Consider the following 22,766-nt stretch of genomic DNA (forward strand, 5'->3'; position numbering starts at 1 on the left):
CCATGGGCACAGATACTGGGGGGGGGGGGGTCAAATGACCCCCATTGACCCCCCCCCCCCCCCCCCCACGGACGCCCATGGGCACAGATACTGGCACATATTATTTACTGAGTACATATACAATGCTCTGTGTACATTTACACACACTTCCAAAGATATATAAATGTTTCATAAAGGCTCTTATGAAGGTAGTTCAAGGGGTTTAAAACCATACAAGTGTGACGTTCACATCAAGTACTGTACTAGTACTTCCAATTTTGTTTGGTGTTTGAAATTTCTCAACAATGACTGTAAACTAGAACAACCTGACGACAGATTAAGAATAAGAAGTAATCGATCTAAAGATCTGATTCGCTGCCACTTCGAATCATTCACTGTTCATGCAAGCAGCATGGCTGTTTGAAATCACTCTAAAAAGGATAACATTACATGACATGCCATGGAAACAATTACTGCCTAAAAGAAAAAGAGAAGATAATTTCCTTCTCAAGTTAATTGCTGAAGACATAAAATAGGCAACTGGCACACACAAACAGGCTATTTGATTTATTTTCCCCGAAATGACATAATCATTAAAAGAATTTGCAAATAAACAAACAAAATTATATAAAGAATAATACTTACTAGTACTTACTAGTAGCAAACTTTTACTTGTATACAACTTTAAGGAGATATCAACTGGGCATCTCCAGCTCTAACTTGTGGTATGTTACTAACAACAACAATAATAATAATAATAATAATAATAATAATAATAATAATAATAATAATAATAATAATAATGAGAAGTACCTATGAACCAATTCAAACCTCCCCCCCCCCCCCTTTTCAATATTGCATAAAGAAAGATCCAATGAATCCCTTGCTTTGGAAAAATGTAGCAATAACAGATATATGTTACAGATCCACCTGCAGACAGAAGGGAATATGAGACGAGGGACATGTGACTTCAGATGCAGAAACATTATATCACAGTGTAATTACTTTATCTGTACTTTTTTAGGTATACCCTCTAGAGTCTACAATTATACAGTTCATGCTGTAATATCATCTGAAGTCTGGCAATAAAAAGATCTGCTAATTTGGATTTTTTTCTTGCAAACATATGAAAACATTTTCATTAAAAAGAGTTTCAATCCTGATATTCAAAGGACATAATAAAAATGGAATTGCTTGGTTTGCCCATTTGCCACTATAGGGGCTAGTTTTACAAAATACTAGTAACAATTTACTAGTATAAATTTACTATTATAAGCTAAGTTAACAGTTGGTCTAAAACACAAACCACAACTTCTTGTTGTAAAACAGGCACAAAATTTATATTGAGCTACTTCTGATTTATTTTGGATCCAAGAAGAAGGCTTGGGTCTAAAAGTTCTGATCTACTAGACCAACAGTTAACTTGCTTGTATCTCATTTGACTATAACTGAATTATCTTGACTAAAGTTGGCACACCAAATTTTACATCTCTGAGAGTCAAAACCTAAATCCAGTCCTAAGTTCTATAAAATTGGCCTTTGCTGACCAGTTATCCAGTACTTAGAACTTATGCAAAGTGTAAGTGAGGGCATGCTAAAACATCCATATAGCCAAGCCTAGACACAGTAATAAAATATGATTAATACTGCGACCCCCCCCCCCCCCCACACACACACACACTGTTGTCCCTGCTGCTGTCAACTACAACTGATGCCTTAGCTTAAAAAAAAAAAACAACAACAAATAAAAAATTTGTTATTCCTCAAATGTCAACCATACCCACCAGTTCACTTCTCTGTATTTTTATGTATGAAGCTGGTCCTGGACAGTACACACATACATACATACACACACTGTCACACACATTTGTATTCATACCATTGAGAGTTCCCCCACTTAATGTCAGATCGGCATGTGTATGTCATATCAACCCTACAGAAGTGCGACCATTATGCATAGGTTTTACATCCCAGTGTATAATAACAACCCAGCATTTGTCTCTCATAAAATGGCACAGATTGGAGCCCATATAGAGTACATACTAGTGTGAACAGTTCGTCCTTTTTTTTTCTTTTTCTTTATTTTCTTTCTTTCTTTATTTATTTAGGAAGGGGAGAGAAAACAGGCAGATTTCATTTCTTACCTCTTGAATTTTTACATGCATCCCTGTGTTAACAGCTGGACATTTTTTGACTTCTTTATTTCCCTCACTTATTAATAAATTTAATTTTGAGGGAAGAGAAGCCAGATATATGTCATTTCATATCTCTTTATTTGTACTTTTAAAATTTTTTTCTCCTTTGAAGGGAAAAAATTAGTTCCATCTGGTTCATAATAGATGATCTTCACTAATTTTTTCAGCATTGCAAGAGCTTTAGTTGTCCAACAGAGCTATATCCATCCTAAGGATTATCCTTTTGCTTCATGAAAGTGGAGATCTATCCTGTAGACAGTCCTATGACTGATAAAAGACACTCAAGAGAGTCACTTCATAAAGTAAAAATTCACTCACAATCATACAATCAGACATATATTAAGACATCACACTTATAAATGCAAAGAGTGGACTTAAACAGTGACAAGCACTCTCCTTCCTGCCACCCCTCCCACAGTCATACATGCATGCATGTGCATGCCCGTGCACACACACACACACACACACACACACACACACTCACACACATTGACGCTGATCATGCACAACTAACAGAGAAATAAATGTACTAGTAATAAGGGTTTTATAATTTTTAATACGAACTGTGAACGATGGGTAACTTTGAAGTATATGTTGACATGAAAAATAAAATATGACTCTGGGACTTTTTCAAATGCAGATCATACACTTTTTGACATACAAGCGAACAAACGGACAGACAGACAGGCGCCGGATAACAGAAAAGCCACCGTGGTCATGCACCATGGGTACAGTATGTTAAAGTCAGCACTATATGCCTTGCTAAATATCTTAATAAACTGAAAACCAGATTGCTAAAAAGTACATATTTATTGGTAATCCGAAGAACTTAAAATTAAAAAAAAAAACAAGAGTGAGTCCAAACCTATGCTAGTAGTGTTCATTTGCTCATCACAAAGAGCTGGCTTCAGATGATATTGTATAGATTTTATTCATTTGGATTGTTTTAAGCTGACTGCTGAGGACAATATAACATACTTTTGCTTAAACCACTTTGAAAACCAGTTTTATGCATTGCTTTTAGCTAGCTTGGGCTTGGTCTTTGCATGAAAGGCTGTAGTAGTTGATTTCCCATGTTGCCTGTTCAGAGCCAAGTTGATCCGTAGACTAACTGGGTCAGCCATATTTGGGCCATTCAGAATGAAAGATCGGAGTATCAACTGGTCCAATGCTCAAATATGGTGGACCCTACATGAAAGGGAGACCACTTAATCCTGTAATGGCCTCTCTGCCTCTCACACGCCTCCCGATGCATCGACCCTGTCGGGGCACAGTAGTTAAATCTCGGCTCCATTCGACCAGATGCGTAGGAAGGCATGTGAGAGGCGGAGGGACCATTACTGGATTAAGCGGTCTTCCTTTCATGTAGCATCCGCCATATTTGAGCCTTGGACCAGATGATACTCGGATCTTCTATTCTGAATGGCCCCTTAGTCCGCTGATCAACCTTGTTTTGAAGAGGCCCATACTCTTTACCATACGTTCATTCATATGCTTGCAACTAAATTACTTGTACCTTTAACCATTGGAAAGGTATTTTATAATCACAAGATGTAAATAACAAATTATTTCCTCTTTTCTACGAATTAAGCGAATGTTTTGCACAGAATTTGAAACAGATTTTGTTTATTCAGGATTGCAAACAGGATGTAAAAAAGCTATTTTGTTTACAAATTTCCTGCTAAAACCTCTTCAGACTGGCTCAGATACGGTTATTTAATTAACACGCTTGACCATGGTGCAGCCAATTATCTGGGAAAGGTATTGATAGTCTCGTTCGTAACAGTATTAATGGCTTATTTCAGGTAACAAGCGTACATAGTTCAACTTTAGATAACCCACGCACGTGTTCAGTAGTGTGTTTGTGTGCGTGTGTTGAGGGTAGGGTGAGTTGTCCTTTCTCCCCCTCCAGTTAGTAAAACACAGAAAGTAAGCAGAACATTTCTTCTGCAAATATCATTTTTTGAGAAATAATGTAACAAAACTTATATATATATAATGTTTACTGATGTCCCATTTGAAATTCTATGGCGGCATTTGGTTGATTTTAGCAGCAATGATCTCAGATACTATTAAGTACTCCCTTCATATGTATCTTTAAGAATAAATATGTAGTGCAGGGGGGGGGGGGGGGAATAACACCAAATTTGAAAATAATTGCTTTTGATGAAATGTGGCTTTCAGGTAAGCTTCTTTCTGAAGTTATCAAATAGGCTGCCTTCAGAACAGTAGACTAACAAGTCTGCAGATCAAATTTGCCCAGCCCACTTAATAAAGGGGCCCGTACACAGTGAGCATTTGGCGCACGCCACTTGCGCTGCGCCAGATGCTCTCGCTCCTCAGCTCCCCGCAAACGATGTGCTCTTTGCTCAGCAGAGGTGCCTCCCGGCCTGCCCCTAGCGGACGCACTGTGAACTGTGGGATCATGTGTTTAAGGAAACATTACATACTGTTGTTTTTTCTGATAGTAATGGATAATGGTGACCACGTTAATCAATCAGACTAACTATAACTGTGTACATTTTTGTTGACTTCGCTGGGGGCTGCCATTTTTGTTTGTTTCCGGCTACTGGCACATGCGCATTGTGAGCATGGCGTGAGCAATCGGCGCTTGCACCCCGCACACGCTGAGACATTTGCCTCAAGAGACCAAAAAAAATCAAACACGTGAGAAATTTTGCTCAGCCGCGTGTGAGGCAAAAATCTCACCAAAATACCCCCGCACACGATGAGAAAACTGCGCAGCGCAAGTGTCGCGCGCCAAATGCTCACCCTGTGCGGGCCCCTTAATACTTCCCCATGGGGAATCTATTCAGTGTCTATTAACAGATACCTTGTGCATTGTAGTTTATTCATTGTAACATATTATATATGCATCCAGCTGGGTGGATGAAAATGACTATATAAATATAATTTTAGTGAACATGCTATTATTAGTATTAACCAATTACAATATGTAAGACTACTTACTTACTTAATAAAAAAATATTAAAATAAAATAAGACAGCAAGCTTTTTAGTGGGTCGCCATATTTGACCTGCAGACTAGTTACTAGTAGTCCACTGTTCTTAATGCAGCCATAGATAGGTCTTTCTCAAATGTTCATTACAAGACATGTTGTTTGTACAGATGGTCCATGAAGAGCACGAACTCTGTACAACACAAAAATATATCTATAAAACCTTCGCTTGTTTCTGTGTGAGTGCCTATACCTTATAATGACATACTCATAGGACTGATGTGGCCATTAAAACAACAGACAGCACATGGACAAAGGGAACTCAGGGAAGAAGTGCTGCTGCAATAATATTGTGACTGGCCAGATACCATGAATCATGCTATATAACTACTGTACCAGCTGGATCCAGCACACGTGTTTAAACACAAGGCTGTCCTCAGATCCAATCTCTTAATTATCTAGCTCTTACCTGGCTGCATTTTTTAGCGCAATCATATGATCATAAAAAAACAGTAATAATATCATAGTAATTATATTCTTAATAAATTAAATAATAGTAATAATGCATTTAATAATAATAATAATTATTATTATTATTATTATTATTAATTATATTACCACTATTAACTTGCTTGTCTAACTACTGAGAAAACTTGAAACAGATTAGGTAAAAAAAAAATGCATTGGTAATCCCGCAGCATCATTGTTCCTGCCTGTAAAGTAACTAGAATATATTATATATGCACTGATACCAGTTTGCACCAGTGTATATTTTATATGTTTGAAAAAATGTACGTTGCCTCTGATTTAACCTCTGTTCCAAATTATGCTAATAAATGTGTAAGTTATAACACCATAGAGAAATATGAAAAAAAATTGTGAAAATTTTTCCTTTTTTTTTTTTTTTTTTGCACACTTTTTTCATTGGAATAATGAGCCTCTAAACCCACAGTATGAATCTTTCAAAGATGAAATGAAAACACAAATTGGTACCAGTACATTTTAACATCCTCATATAACATTCAGTTGATGGTAGCAAACATTTCGTGACAACTTACAAAGTCCATTAATTCCATAAGCTGGCACACTTCCCCTACAGTAATACCCCAGGCGTAATCCACTGTTTGCGATAATCCTGCCATTTTCTCGATTTCTTTTTGTCTCATACTTTATCCCTGTCAATTCAGGAATCGGTTGATTTCAAGTTATACCGTTTGCTTTTGCCTTGTTATCACAGTGATCGGAATCTAGAAAGTGATACCTATGATCATTAACATTAACTTTTCCTCTTATTCCTGGGGCGAAAAAAGGGAGCTCTTTTCATTGGCTAGTACCTCAGGACTGGGGGAGCGGAGAGGGAGAGAAAAGATAAAATGCCTTGGCCCATAATAAGAAGCACCTGTTAATGTGTATGTGAGATCAGGAAGTTCAGCTTACTTGAATATAACTGTATTGCCATTTACAGGTCTTGTGTGGATTCCAAGAAACTGAAGAAAAACCATGAAAACCAGGAAAATAGAAGATAACTTTGTAAAATAGTATCACTGAAAACCACTAGTTTCACCACAGCATACTTCAACTTAAAAGTGAAAATAAATTTTAATTAAGTTCACCACCACCAGTCTAAATTTCATTTTGCAATTTTTTTCAACACAAGATTAATTAATTAATTGATTGATTAACTGAATATAAAATAATTTCAAAACGGTTCAACTTTAAATGTCAAAAACAGCCAATGCCCCATTACAATAGTCATAAAACTCCCTCTGGTTCTCCCTAAAAGCTACTGGGGACCACGTCTGTTTTGATGTGTCCCCGCCATGAATTTAGATGAGGTCGCGCATCCTGTGGCAACATGGTGTCCGTCCAGCAGGTGACTCAACTGGACTGACTACGTACCCTCACAAGCTGATCTCTGATTATTTACTCTTGTGTTAAATTTAGAATAGCTTCTATTGCAGCCAAATGGGAAACTACTTTTAAAAAATGCTATGCCTGCAATCAGAAATAATAGTTTTTGCAGTAAAAAAAAAAAAAAAAAAAAAATTCAAATGTCAGTAGACAGCGATTCTGGAGCGTCAAGGAAACTGCTTATGATTCACTAATAATTATCAACTTCCTTTCACATTTAATGTATGTTTTATCTGAGTGGCTAAACTTGAGGACTGTAGACCAAGTAGTTTAAAAAAAAAGCAAATACTACAGAAAAAAAACCCTTACCCCCCTGCCCTCCCCCCCCAAAAAAAAAAATGAAACAGAAAACGTTTAAGATAAATTACATACACAGACATATAATTTACATCATAGATTAGTTTTTTCATGTTGTTGACCTCTTCCATAATTAAAAAAAAAAACTGCAGTAATAGTATGGCTTTGAGGGAAACCAAATATTGGGGAAAAAAACTAGTACGTATTCGGACAGACTACTAGTACCTACATAATGTGAAAGATGGCAAAAAAAATCTGGCTAAGTGTACGGTTCATAAAGCAACATTAAGGGCAAATGCAAGGACTTTCAAAGACTTTAGAGGCCCTAATTCCAGTACTTTTCAAGGTCATTTTGAATATAAATAAGAACAACTTATTGTCATAAACTGATATATTTGTGTACTAGTACAAGTAAATACCAAAAGAAAAAAGACATATTATTCTATATAAAGTTGTGCAAAGTTTTGGGTTATGCTATGAAATGTTTATAAATGCTCAGCTTCTTCTAAATGAAAAAAAAAAATTTTTAAGATACATTTGATATTAACAATTATTCAAGTTATAGGTTGAACAATTTTGTGGAGTCTATGGAATTTGTAAATGTCTGTACACCGAGATATGCACAAAAAGATAAAAATGTCCCCTTAGGCTTACACTCCACCCTTACATCATCATTACACTGTAAGATTTAAGTTTGGTGAATCACCTTAAAAAATTTACATTTTGATAAACTGTGATACAGATAATAATTCAGGTGACAAAAGACAAAGAATATATTTTAAAGGGATAAAAATTTGACATAATTATAATGTAATTCCTAAGGATTCACCTTTTACCACTTTTGTTATTACCTGAAAAACTTAAAAGGTAAATTCCACGAGTCTGAAAATCCCCAAAATGGTTATTTTTGTCATCCACAGCTTCCTACAAAACCCAACATACACCTTATATGTGATTTAACCCCTTATATATTTTTTTCTGGAGCGTACCTGATGTTGACATTTCCACTAATTGGAGCTTAAAAGAAAATGGCCAGTCATTTTGTAAACGCTAAAATCAACCTTAATAAATTTTAAGGTCAAATCCAAGTGCAGAGAGGGATAGATGATTTGTGAGAACAAGATAATTGCTTATTTTCTCAGTAAAATCCATTTTGGCGGGTAAATCTCATGGAGATTTAAAGAAATTTACTAGTATATGTTATACCAGGAAGACTGAATAAACAAGTTTTTTACCAATACAATAATGAGTATACATATATAAAGTAAGGGTCAAGAATGATGTCATAAAAAAAAAGAAAAAAGTTAATCGTTATCAAACCAATTCCACAATAATCAAGTTCCTCTCACAACTGTAGTTACTAGTATCAACATGTAATTAAGACATGTATACTAGTACTAAAAAGGACCACTGTCTATCGGTACTTTCTTTGTAAAAAAGGAGAAAAGAAAACATATAGTAACTTGTTACTTAGTGCACTATCCTCATGCACTGTGACATAATTTTACAGTTGATACACAGAGAAATAAGATGTACTTCTGTATCTGGTCTTATCTCAGGGTCAAATAGAAAGGAACTTCCCTCCGCATGAATATATGTTATTATTATCATCATCACAGTCCATGCGTCACATTTTGAATGAGTCATAACACGACCCTAACATTTTGATTCAAAATCATAAAATAGCAACAGGCATAAATAGCAGCACTTGAGCCGATGTTTGGTACTAGTAAACCAGAGAAGTTTTCATAAGCAGCATCCTTGTTCAATGTCTTATCCCCCAGTTCGTTGATATGACTCATAATTTGAACAGGTTCACTAGTAGATATAAATCGGACGTTGCGCTGTCGGCATTCTTGTTCAACAAGCATAAAAATCTTAGCATCATCAAAGCACTCTCTGGGCAGTTTAATGAGATAATAACAAATGACCTCGGTACTTTGTGGTACAATTTCTGTAATGACCAGTGTTTACCAATTCTTTACCAACTGACCCTGTTTTATTTTGTCCATATTAGTAATTTAAACATTTTAAAACCTCTAACTCTGGGGAGTACGAGTCTAGCATGTTTTCTATGCCAATGCAAATTGGGTTAAAGTTTTATGTTACAGTAAGCCTTGTTTGTGTACAATAGATTGCTCATTGCCACTGATGTCAGGAGCTACATCTTGCTTACCTCATCTTCGGCCCGCAAATAGTTTAAAGATAACTATGCTGAGGGTTCATTAAAAAACAAATTAATAAAATCTTTAGTGCTGATGAGGCACAAATTGATATGCTTGTATCTTAATGTGCATTTCCACAGGCAACTTCACTGTCACTAATGGTACTTTTTAATTGCTCGTCTTTTCACTTAATATCTCTTTAGTTGTGTTTACCAGCATAGCACAATAGTCTTAGTATCCATACTAGTACTTCATTGTCCCTATTACATCAAGCAATATACTTTAGTGGTACTGATGTGCTGGTACACTTTAAGAGATAGAAAACTTAATAGCCTAGCCATTTAATTTATACAGTATCCTGAATGGAGACCCTGTTGAGACAGATTTTGTAAGAGATTTGACTCTATCAGTGATCTCAAACAGCTCACAACTTGATGACTGCCTTCATAACTATATGTACTTAATTCAAACTACTAGTAAGTGGCATTTTACATTTCCCAAATCCATTAAAATAAGCACATCTTGTCTATTGCAGGTTATTCCATATATTCATCATTGACAGTCACACCTGACATAAACTTTTTAAATCATTTTAAAGAACACTGCAACACTGGTTCAAGCAAAAGTAATAATAGTACTAAAATAATCCTTACCTATATTTTAAAAAGAAGCAAAAATAAAATATGTCCAAATCATACAGCAGTTGTGTCACAAACATTTGGTGAATGTTGCATCCCAACAGTACTAGTAAGTAACTTACTAGTAACAGATTTTTTAAAACATGAAATATAATAAAAAATAGTACTCTTATGTACTAGTTAAGTGAATTCTAGCATAAAACAAAAATCTCATCCTATCTTATGCTAGATTACTGCAGAGAAAGCCTGGATTCAACTGTTTCAGTTGAACCAATTGTTACAGTTGAGCTATTTACAACAAGAGCACAACTGAGAACGTCTTCAGACCCAGATTCCCATTAAAACAACTGTCAAAAGTGTCTTTTGCTCGAAGACTGAAAATTTAGTTAACTTTGATCCAGAACAATATGTTGTACTTAGCTGACTAACCATTAAGTAATAATAATAATATTAATGAATCAGAATCAAATAATGAATGAATGAATGAATGAATGAATCAGATTCAATTCAATTTAATTCGAAATATCCTTCTCAACAATATCAAACTGAAAGTTCAAACAAAATCACAATAAATAATAAAATATAAAATCAAACAGATTTAACAAAATCACAATAAATAAAATATAAAATCAAACAGTCATGCATGGTCAACTTACCGATGGCAGATCAATGCTCCTTACCGATGGCAGATCAATGCTCTGCAAACTTGCCAAACTCGCTGTGGAATCTTTTCGCCTTCGTTTAATGGGATGCCAAGGGGGTCTGAATTATAAATATACAGAGAACATCAATTCATAAAACTTCACACCAATGATTTTTAACACACCGAGCATGGAGCAAAAGCATTTGATTTTATAAACTTTTTCAAATAACTTTCAAAATGTCCAGTCATCTAAATATGTCACTCTGTCTTTACTAGTAAATCTTTATCCATCATTTCACTTTACAACAAAATTTTTGAAATTATACCAGAAAAATGAGGTACCAACAGGAGAAAGCTACTTGTACTATTCTGAACAGGAGCCCCACAAGATCAGAGCACCCAACTATAGTTGCAGCACTAAATAAAAGTGAACTACAAATCTTTGGTTGCACTGTCATGCATGCAGCCCCCCCTCCCCCACCCTCAAAATATGCCAAGCCAGTGAATATCACAATGGACCTTATAATGAAAATGAAGTCTATTTTCATTCTTGGATCTTAAGCTGGAATTAGCCAGTTAAGTCTTCACAGAGCCTTTCAGGTTTATTGAGCTTCATCATTATTTCAGGTTTATTTAGCCAAATAATTGCCATTTTGAATACCCTGGTTTTGTTTCCCTTTCACAAACCTGTGTTGCTTAAACAGAAAGGTAGGTCTTATGAAGGGCATGTGTTTATTCAAGGAGAATAATACTGCAATGCTCTGATGACAAACTGAAATATGCCACTGTTGGTTTAAGGTGAGATTTGAACCTTTGGGATTGTTTTGGTCCAACCTTCCTGTTGTAATAATGTAACTGAATCCATGATGGTAGATCAAAATGAACATGCGATACTAGTTGATGATTTATGAGTGCAAAATACTCAATAAAACAGACTTTTATTGCATTATTTATACTTTTCATTAAGTACACAAAAAGAATTCCACACTACCCATTCATTCAAAATCTATCTGAACAAATAATTATCCCCAATAACTTAATTCAAATTTACATATAAGACATTATTTTGATCAACATATATCATAATTCTAATCAGGTACCACAAGCACTAATCTGATCATTTTCTAGTATTTTACGACTAGCAAGTTGCTTTAACCCCCAAAATGGAAACTTCAAGTTTTTATATTTCAAATATATGGACATCAAAAAATGCTCATGAAAATAGAAGTCCACTGTATTCCTAAATCCACTAAAATGACACGGCCATGACAAACACTTCACTCACATTTTCTCAAATCTTTATATTGAAATCATTTAACTGTATACTAGTAAGCAGATAAATTCAAATATATAAATTTGAGTACTGTCCGTTTTGCCATAATCAGAAACTGCCACACAAAGAAAAGGTGGAGGGATCAGACAATCGCGTTATCTTTGCCAAACTATAAACATTGAGAAGGCAGGGCTTGTGCAATAAAGTCGTCTATCTCATTATTAGAGAATGTTAAAATCGCTAAAGGGCATTATCCTAGAGATAAAACACATTCGTAAGGTTAAAGAGCGCGAGGATTACACTATCAGTATCTATAAATACACTCTAGTACCACTCCAAACATCAACTTAATGAGTACACAGCACTGCACTTGCAGTTTAAATCTTGACAAAACCATACCTTCCGTTCTCCTTCCTTCCATCTGGGCTGTAAAAAACATCATCATCAGAGATCATTTTGCATCCCTTTACTCGTTGGCACCTTCCTGTCAAACGAATGGGCGTGAGACACCGTTAAATCGGTCTAATAAACTTTAAATAAACAAGCAAATTTTCGACTTGAGCTCTTTCGAATAATGTGCCACGGAACGGATATAGGTTGCTTAGCCAATCAAATGCAAGGTTACATTTATTTACAAGAAGGGAAAATGTAAATCAGCCAGCAATTTTTCGAATATAATGTGGAAGATATTAATGTGATAAATATTTAAACCATTATCATTGTCAAATTAACCTTTCAGCAGCGAGAATTTACACATAACTATTTAAACTCAGGAAAAAAAATCTAAACGGACTTTCTTGAATATAGATGGCGCTTTGCTTAAACCAACAAACATCATGGCTGCTATGAGTCCAGGAACATCGAATTCGGGGTTAATATTTTTTGTTCTCTCCGTGTTTCTGTCTCTCTCGCCAATTATAGCACAGTATTGTGGCAACAGGAATTCTTGTAGCATAACAGTGAGTATCACAATTTCTCTTTTTTTTTTAAATTTAGGTTGATCTACCTATTTTCGCATACAGGTGTAACAAGGTAAAAAATACCTGATTACAGCTAGGAAGTCACCATATCCTGTTATAGCGCCACCATCCCTTCTCTTAAGAATATACGTTAAATTTCACAATCATTGCTACTCAATTTAAGTATCATTGTTCCTTTTTAGATAATCCTCCAAGTTTTCGAAAGTTTTTACCTTTTTTAGTTAGACAAGTTAAAGCTAATTTTATCCATTAAATTATTTTAATGTGTTTGTCCATCCGCCATGGATTCCACAATGAATGTTTAAATGATGTCACTTGTATCAGGGGTTTAATTGTATATAAAGGTCAAAGCTAAATATGAAACCTATTTTAAGATCTGTATCTCAGCTACATATACGTTACTATGGTTACTGTGTGGGTTTATCAAATACACATTGCGTGCCAAGATGATTTTTTAATCCACTTACTGTGCACAATGGCCAAGTGCAATTTGTGTGTGTTTATGTGCATGAGTGTGTGTGTGTGTGTGTGTGCACCCAGTATATGTGCCTTGTCATCATACAAAAGTGATAAAGTTTTTGAAAAAGAACTAGTTAGTTATTTTGCTAAATATCCTCTTCCTTTCTAGGGCTATGCAGAAAATATCTGTTTTGTTAATAAAACTTTTGGTAAGTTTCATTCTTTTCATCTTCATTTTCCTAACTTACATCAGCAAATTAAATTCAAAAACAATGAAATGATTATGAATATGGCATAATTTATTTGTAACTTGTGCAATGCATTTTTTTTAAAATTGGGGAAAAGAATGTTAAAGAACCACTAACTAGAATTATATTTATGTTATAGAAGAGAACATAGAAAAAGGCATAACGACTTGTAGCTTTTCAGTATTATTATTTGTTATCATTTTAATAACACGTACTTCAAGTGTTTCAAGGTTTTGTTATTGCTGTAACAAGCCAAATGATGACAAGAATAAGTTGAGCCGAAATTATGTTACTGATCTTGGTTATGAAGTAAAATAGTTACTCATTAACAGGAATGGGTTATTTTAAGATCACTAATCAGTAAGGCTAAGCCGAGATTTAGGGTTACTAATTAATCAATGTTGATACTTTTATATATATATATCTTTATATGTCTATTTTATATAACTTTATTTTCAGGTTGTTCTGTGAATGTCACAGACTGGCATGCAATACAGTATCCTCAGGGAAATGGAGCTGTCTCTGCACAGGATATCCATGCAAGCTACAATAATGGTTCACTATTTCTGAATGTGAGCTTGGAGCTAAACCATGGTATGTATTGAATGGTTTGGGTTAATCAAGATGTATTTTTAGGTCTGCTACATGTGCGCAATAATACATCATAGTGTACAAAATGATAATATCTATTTAATATACCTTATAGTACAAAATGATAATATCTATTTACTAGTAATATACCTTATATGTTACTGATCTTGGTGATGAAGTTAAATGGATAGGATGTGTTACTGGGCATGTTCAAATGCTATTGACCCAGGCCAGATTTCTCATTTAAAACTGAACTGCCAACAGGGGGCACATAAATAAGTGAGTTTCATGCCAGATTCATCAAATTTAACTGTCTTGTTAAGGCAGTGGACAGCAAAGAAAATATAGAAAGGTGCCCAGTGGGCAGACAACCCAGATTCTATCATTCTACTGTCTCTATATTTTCCCTTACATAATTGTATTGTTTTGTTACAGGGTTTGTTAATTCAACGTCCGGATTTGAAGTCCACATTAGCCAGGGCGGTGGGTCAGAAATACAGTGTGTCTTACTGGAGGTCAAGCAACTAAACTGGACGGAAGATGAGCTGCAACAGGTGGGGTGTGAAGTTTCTGCCAAATGTGCTAAATATTTATTTATTTATTTATTTATTTATTTATTTATTTATTTATTTTGACCCCCATCTGATAGAAAAAGATCAAATCATTGTGAGTGACTAAGTTTGTGGTGTGTCAGTGTGTTTGGAATTGATGCGATGAAGACACAACCCTCTGAAGCAAGTGAAAGTCTTCAAGTTAAAACTAGTGGACAGCTTTTATTTTATTTATTTAATCTTTTAGATCAGAATATTGGTTCTGAAAGTGAAAACCAACATCTGACATTTTTTATGTGTACAAAAAACTCAGTAAGGTCCTTATTTACATTCTTTAAGCAAGGCTTATTTCATGATGCCGCAGTCTCCTCGTTCTGTTGGTTACTCTATATATGTGACTTGAAGCTTTGGCTTCAACAAATTGGGTTCACTCTGATTTACTGGACATAAAATTGGGTTGGTTGATTGGTCAACAAGCTGTGGACCCACTTGATAAATTGAAATAAACAGAATGCTTAATGAACTAGAAAAGCACTCAGAGAGCGCAGACCTCCGCCAAGGCAGCAAAGTTTTGCACAGAAATGAAGTCATCACTCAGCTGGCCCCCAGCAGAGCGTAAATAGTTACCATGCTGCTAAATTAGTATCATACTTATCATGGTTTTATTATCTGAGGAAGAGTGGGATATATCTGTGGAGTTTGGTTATTGTTTGAATCTGGGCTGGGTGGAATTGCATGTTTGCAAGAAATCACAGAATCTGATTTAATAATCTGAGTTTATTTAGAATCATGACTGAGATAGTTTCTCTGTTCAAACTTTCAGGTGCTTGTGTATTAATTCATTTGTTCTGGCATATCTTATTTTACTTAAAGATAGCAAAAAAAAAAAGCATTTTCATTGTAAAGTGAATCAGGTTGTTATATTTTTAAAACAGTTTTTCATTACCATTTCTTTTGGCGGAGGTCTTTCTGGCCTTATAAATGGATTACTAGTAATTGTTAACAAACTTGAGTCTCAAAATGTTAGTACGAGTAGCCAAATTAACAACTCGAGCCAGAAATTAGGTACCCAAACATAAAATTAGTAGCCATGAGCACAGCATCGTGATACATGAACTGCTCTGATGCTGTGTTCTTGTCTACTAATTTTACATTGAGGTACTTAATTTGTGGCTCAGTTCATAAATTTGGTTATTTGTGCTCCCAAATATAAGGCCCGTGGTAGCAAAAGACAATTATCACTTATGAGGTCTGTCTTTGTACTTTGAGTCCTATCAAGCTGTAAAATTCTCTTAGCAGTGTATAGTGTAAAGAAGAAAATAAATTGTGATAATACTTTTTTTTTTATCGCCATGGCAAAAATGAGTTTTGTTAAGTAAATACAATTCTACCCAGGAAAGATACTTTAACAAATTGCTGCTGCACAGTAGTTACAACTTTTCTTTTTTTTTTCAATATAATTCCAGGGATTCTTATGTATCTTGAGTTATGCATCATATATTGTATTTTATCCTCTCTCTCTCTCTCTCTCTCTCTCTCTCTCACACACACACTTATGTATATGTGTGTGAGTGTGTGTGTGTGTGTGTGAAAATTTGTCAAGATAATTTTTTTTAGTTAGGCTTTGACTCAAAGATTGCGGCAATTAGCTGAGAAAAAGCTAGCTTGAGGTTCGTGCATGTTATTAATCGCTCATTGATTTTCCTCTTTCTTCACAGCAAACAATAATACTTTCATTATGTATGGCTGAAGGAGAGAGAGGTCCAAACAAACCATACAAGCTTGCAATAACGACTAGACCACAGCTTCACTTTACACTGGAGTATTTTACAATTTTAAACAATTTGACAGTGCTGAGATTAAATCAAACGGCATTTTTGACGAACAACACAGCAACCACAACAGTGCCTTCACACGCGACAAGAACACCAGTAATTTCTCCCACAGGAAATGTTTCAAAAACAGTCTCAGTTGTCATGGAAACATATTCTCCAACAAATCCATCGTCCACTATAGCAACATCTTCAAGTTCCCCAGTGCAATCTACGTCATCATCAACAGTAACAGGAGTGACAACAACAAGTACAGTGAAAAGCTCAACAAGAAGCACAGTGACGACAACCTCACAACAGACAAAAACAGCAAAGAGCTCTACTGCAATTGAGATAAAAACAACTATGGATTCGGGGACCACAGTTGCAGCAGGAGAACAGCCTAGCACAAAGGAAACAGGTAGTACACACAACCCAAAGTAGACCAAAAGCTTGTTTTCGTGGATCCATTCAAAGAAGCCTCAATATATTTTTCCAGTTAACATTTTATAACAAGTTTATGTCAAGATATAGTTTACAAGATGTGGGGATAAAAAATGTAGGTTAGTTTTTTTACCAGATGACAGCGATACACAAAACCTTATAATTTTCTATACACTACTTGGCGTTGTTTTACAATATGAAACACTGCAGGCTCAAGAGTCTTCTGAAATCTAGATATTGTAGGTCCATCTATTTTTATGCAATATTAAAAGTCCATGAGTAAAAAACAAAAAAATAAAAAGGCAGAAAACTAGGTCCAATTCAAAACATGCCTGGGGCAGACTATTTTTCTCAAAAGTTCACTTGTTTAACTGATTTTCAACACTAGCCCAGACCACTAAGCATGTCTAGTGAAATCCTCTCACTTATTTCTACCAGATGTGATCCAGTCGCGCCTGTCCCATGTAGAAGAGACACAGATTAGCATTATCTTGGGCTCCATCCTGGGTGTGGGCCTAGCTGTGGTGGCTATTGGCATGGCGTGTCTGTGTTACAGGAGGAGAAGACTGCGACAAGGTGAGTCTGGGCTGTGTAACTCGAAAGCATCGCGAATTGCGATAGCGAAATCACCTTTCATTTTTGTATGCATATGGGGCCAGTAAATCCTGAGTTATGGAAAAGAGGTGGATCTCCATGCTTGCGCTCGGTCACAATTCGCGATGCTATTGAGTTACTGAGTACATAGCCCTGATGTCCATCCCATTAATGATGGCCCACCCAAAGCATTATGATAATGTACAGTTATGACTTTTAAATTATCTATTTAATTAATATTTTAACCAGAAAAAACAATTTTTGGTATGAGATATATATATATACAAATTCACAAAGATTACAGAGTTTATGGAGTTTTTTTATGAATGTGAATTATAAAGTGTGAAAGTATTTGATCTGTTATATTTCATATCTAAGAATTTCTATGACAAAACACATTTAAATCCAATACCTGTGTCAGTGTCAGTGGTACATTTCCTAAACAAAGGCAATTAAAGGTTTCCAAATGACAGTTTAAGTAGCTGTCGAATGGATCTCATTTACCGGGATATGTTGGTGATCAGGTTGTTAGAACACAAGGCGTCAGTGACTAATTGGACCATCAACAAGTAATCAACTTGTAATAACAGCTAATAAGCCTTTTGCAACTATGGCGATGTCATGCTGGAAAGTAGGCTAGTCATTAAACAAAAGAAGTCAACATGGCTGCATCTAGCTGCATAAGGCCTATTGGCCATCAACAAATTGTCAGCTTGTTCTAACACATGGCAACAAAATTGGCAACGGCTAATTGGCAACTTATCAGCTTATAGCCGAAGTCAATGACAGCTAGTTGGTCAAGCAGTAAGTGAAGTTACTGCAGTTAATTGAGTGATATTGAGATAGCTAAGAATAAAAGCATCAAGTGGGGAATAGTTGTATTTAGTATGTGCATGTCCAAAAAAGTTTCAGATTTTCAAAAAAAAAAAAACAGATGATTGCATCCAAGTTATTGCACTATTACAATAATAAAGGTATCAATGTGACACATCTTTTACCTTCATCATGGCACAGCTAACTTATTTAGTTTCACAGCTTGACAACTAAACATTCTTGACTTTTCAGATTTCCAGATGCAAAGATTTGAGGAGGAAGTAGAGAGCTTTAGCTCAAATGGAGAAGGTAATGGTTTCTGTACCTTGTTATTGTAGAATGCCCATCAAAGGTCTCCATTATATTGTATATTGTGGAATAGTTGGTCACATTTTTTAGTTCCTTTTTTTAGTTCTGGTTCATGCTGATGCTATTGCAGTTACAGAAAAAGATGAAGATATTATCTTTAAGTAGTATCGTTTTAAATATTTTATTGAAAAAAGCTTATTATTATTTTTTTATGTTTATTAGTTGTGAGTTTTTTAATTTCTTTTCAGGGAACACTTTCAAAACTAACCCCAGTGTTCTGTTGTTATATTCCTACGACTGTCCAGCTCATGAAAGAGTTGTCAGCGCATTTGCCATGTATCTGAAAGAAGTGTGCGGATGTCAGGTACAAAGTTGTAACATTTAAACTGTAAAGTTTGCATTTGTCATCCTGGAATCTTAGGATCTGTTTCACAAAGTAAATTAAGTCATTTTTTAAAAACAATTAAAAGCATCTCTAAGGCATGTTAAGCCATTTGCTAAGTAATATAAAATGTTTTAAGCTTTACAATTGGTGTGTTGGTCATATTTCAATCAAACTTGTTTACAAGGTGCATTTTAGAAAACTCTTTGTTATGGATATTTTTTTAATGCAAAGAGCAGCTGCAGGTAATCACTAATTTCAAAATGACTGCACTTAATTTGCACCTGCCTTGGCTGTCTTTCAGGTGCACTTTGACCTTTGGGACCAGGATGTGGTACGTGAAAAAGGCCCACTGGTTTGGTTTGGAGAAACATTAGACCAAGTGGACTCTGTGATCGTGATTTGCTCAACTGGGGCTCGCTTCAAGTGTTCTCAGAAGAATAAATACCAAGTAAAAGTTGACCATCCCATAGCTGATATATTTGTCCCAGCATCAGATATGGTTGTAGAGAAAATAAGGCTTGCCAGAAATGAGGAACAGCTTTTTGAGCAGCCACCACCACAGTTGCTTTCAAAATACTGCATTGTGTACTTCGATTACTGTACTGCGAGTGATGTCCCTGTGAAATTAGAATTGATACCCCCATTTTGTCTCATGAAGGATATATTTGCTGTGTACTGTCAGCTACATGGCATTCAGAACGACACATGGTCAAGCTTAACCTATTGTGCAAGGCACACGGGTGTCAAACTGGAAAATTTTGCCAAAACTTCTCAAGGAAAAGAACTGGACTCTGCTGTCAGAGCGGCCAAAGATTACTTCAGAAACAATAAGAACTGGTTGCAGGAAAAACTGGAGCCTTTGTTTTCGCTGGAACCCCTCCCTCTGGAGCCACACGAGTTGCAGCCAAGTTTGCAAGATTCAAAACAAAACAGCAGCCAAACAAATGACATTGACCCCAAGGTCAAGGTCAAAGTTCAAGGTCAGATTGGTAGTGGCGGGAGTACCATTGATGAAACCGACTCTGTTACAATAAAAGACAAGAGAACAGAAGTAGAGTGCTTAGATGAAACGCCACGCAGAAAAAGCAGGCATAGACAAGGGAAAAGTGCAAGGGAAGAGATTGCCATGGATACGTTCACTCCATCAAACAGGGAAGAAGGCCCAGCCGATGGACCGACAGAATTGGTCAACCAGGTCAATTATTACAGCAAAAGCCACCCAAAAGTTACCCCAGCGAGGCACAACTTAAACAGTCCTCCTCAGAAAAGATATAAAAGCAGAACTCCTCCTGATGTGTTCGAGGCAGAAAAATGCAGATTGCCACCTCCTCCTGTGTCCAGCAGAAAGAGTCCCAGAGGAGGTTCTCTTGAAACTGTAAACTCTGTGGATCACTCCCAAAATAATATCCATTTCACGGGAGAAGGAAGACACATTGGACATGGGAATAATGAAAACAACACAAGTTCTAGTGAACTTTTGAATGGTGATATTGAAGAAGATTTTTGTCTGGACAGTGAAGAGGAGATGTTGAGAGACATTGCTTTTATCAAAACTACTCCAAGAAGAGACCAAGACAGTCCAGATATGAGATATCCTGGATTGCCAAGCCAGCCTGATTTGGGCTTGTCTTGGAAGCCACCTAGTGACCAATCTAGTAACTCTGGAACATCTTTGCACAAAGTAACTGGCAATAAACTGTTTGTTTACCACAACAATATGCATCCCATTAAACAGAATAGAATGTCTGATTCAAATAAAATACATGTGCGTAACATGTCTAGTAACTATAGCGATGAGCAAAAACTGCTTCTTACTGGTGCAGAGGAATTTGAATTGGGAAAGGAAAACAATTACTTAAATTTAGTGGCAAAGAACCCATTGCCAGTGCCCCCACTACTTCATGTTGATTCAACTAGGTTCTGATATTTTTCTAACCCGCAATATTCAAACAAATACAATAATTTTATGCTCACAATAGAAAATGTCTTCTTCAGTTAATCTGATAGTACACATACATGTATTTGGACAAGTGCAAATTGGCCCCTGCTTGTGAGGAACTAAAATTTAAGTATAATTTAAACATATTTGATGCCATAGAGCATTCTCAGCAATACTGGAGTCCAAACCATGGTCAATGCCATAGTTGTCAAATCATATCTTATTTTATTTCTCTGTTTCTACAGAACTGACTACACTGTCAATGGAGACAAAGTTGAAATCTGATCATAGCTCATCTGGTGAACAGGCATGTTGCTGTTGAGGTGGAGAGTTTTTTCAGGTTTTCCAAATGGGCTCCGTCTATGTTAAAACTTTTTGCAGCAGGGGACTTCAAAAACTATGATTATGTTTTCAGGTTTAGTAAAAATATTGACATATTCCTGGCAAAATGTGATATTTGTATAAATATGATGGGTGTGGTTAACAATTCTTCAGGTTAATGTATGTAGCCAAATGACATAAGATAATTGGGGTTTCATTTTGTATTCAAGTAGCAATAGAAAAAAAATTCTGAAAATTTCCATTTTTTTTTTTTTTTCACATTTTTACAATATCATCACATACAGAGCATTGGGAAGATACTGTAACATCACATTTCATTATAGATCTCTCTTAACCACTAGGTACATACTTATATCAGAAGTGAGACTATAGAGTATATTAATGACATACTGGTTTCCGTCTTAAAAGTTTTTTTATTACAACACATTTTATTTAAGAATATTAAAATGTTGTTGGACAATTTTTCCAAATTATTTTTGAAAATTTTTGAGGGGTGTTAATTAAGAATGAAACACAGGCCTTTTAATCACTGTCGAGTTAATGGGCAAAATATAGATGAAAGTTGTCCTGTTTAAGCAGACTGGTTGCTTTCTCCCAGTTAAAAATGATCTGGAAAGGATTACAAACTATTTTTCAATCTGAACTTTTTCGTGATAGTTTGTTCTTCACGCACCACACTATTTTTATATTAGATTTTCATCTCTTTTTGTATAACAAGGGGAATAGGGAATTTGTATTAAGTGAATATTCAAGATATTTTTATGTATATTTCAGTTGTTTTGTCACGAGCCAGTTAAATGGTTATTACAAATTTGTTTCTTACAAATAGTTGTTATAATGTTAGAAAGATATTTTTAAGGAATAGACAGAGTGAATTATTTAATTTTACTGACATATACTTTGGGGAGAATTTTGTAGAATCCCAAGTTCATTTTACATGTGATAAAAACAAACAATATTTTTGTTAAGAGTATTGAAAGAACATGTTGTACACAAATAGTTAATTGAGAAAACTTATGGAATGAATGCAAATTTTTCAGTATTTGATCTTATGAAATTTGGGAATGTCTAAAGTGAATAGAGTCATCAGAGCACTAACATATTTGAATTTTAAAGGAGAATAAAAACAAAATATTCTTATACATGATAGAAAGTTGTCCCATTGTCTTTGCTGCTTGACTTGTGGTAGATTATTGACATCTATTCGATTTTGATCAATTTACTGAAGAAAATAATCAGC

General features: G+C 35.3%; 1 protein-coding gene and 1 long non-coding RNA gene across 3 annotated transcripts; one reads left to right on the plus strand and one right to left on the minus strand.

Annotated features, from left to right (window-relative positions):
• Positions 1 to 10,824: 10,824 nt before the first annotated feature.
• Positions 10,825 to 12,745, minus strand: LOC147761081 (uncharacterized). Its single transcript, XR_015334914.1, has 2 exons — positions 12,460 to 12,745; positions 10,825 to 10,906 (listed from the first exon to the last, which is right to left on the minus strand). It is a non-coding gene; the product is annotated as an uncharacterized LOC147761081 (long non-coding RNA).
• A 91-nt stretch (positions 12,746 to 12,836) lies between these two features.
• LOC106170642 (uncharacterized) lies at positions 12,837 to 22,668 on the plus strand. Of its 2 annotated transcripts, XM_013550613.3 has the most exons (9): positions 12,838 to 13,019; positions 13,669 to 13,708; positions 14,207 to 14,341; positions 14,774 to 14,892; positions 16,608 to 17,121; positions 17,583 to 17,720; positions 18,804 to 18,860; positions 19,109 to 19,224; positions 19,547 to 22,668. In XM_013550613.3, the coding sequence occupies exons 1-9, from the start codon at positions 12,897 to 12,899 to the stop codon at positions 21,167 to 21,169; spliced, it is 2,865 nt and encodes a 954-aa protein (XP_013406067.2). In that variant the 5' UTR covers positions 12,838 to 12,896; the 3' UTR covers positions 21,170 to 22,668. The 2 variants fall into 2 exon arrangements, with proteins under 2 accessions (XP_086870615.1, XP_013406067.2); XM_087014489.1 differs by lacking the exon at positions 17,583 to 17,720 and having other exon boundaries at positions 12,837 to 13,019.
• Positions 22,669 to 22,766: the final 98 nt, after the last annotated feature.

Source organism: Lingula anatina, chromosome 6 (assembly GCF_051362555.1).
Source record: "Lingula anatina isolate TDL-2025a chromosome 6, LinAna3.0, whole genome shotgun sequence".
In the NCBI taxonomy this organism is placed as follows: Eukaryota; Metazoa; Brachiopoda; class Lingulata; order Lingulida; family Lingulidae; genus Lingula; species Lingula anatina.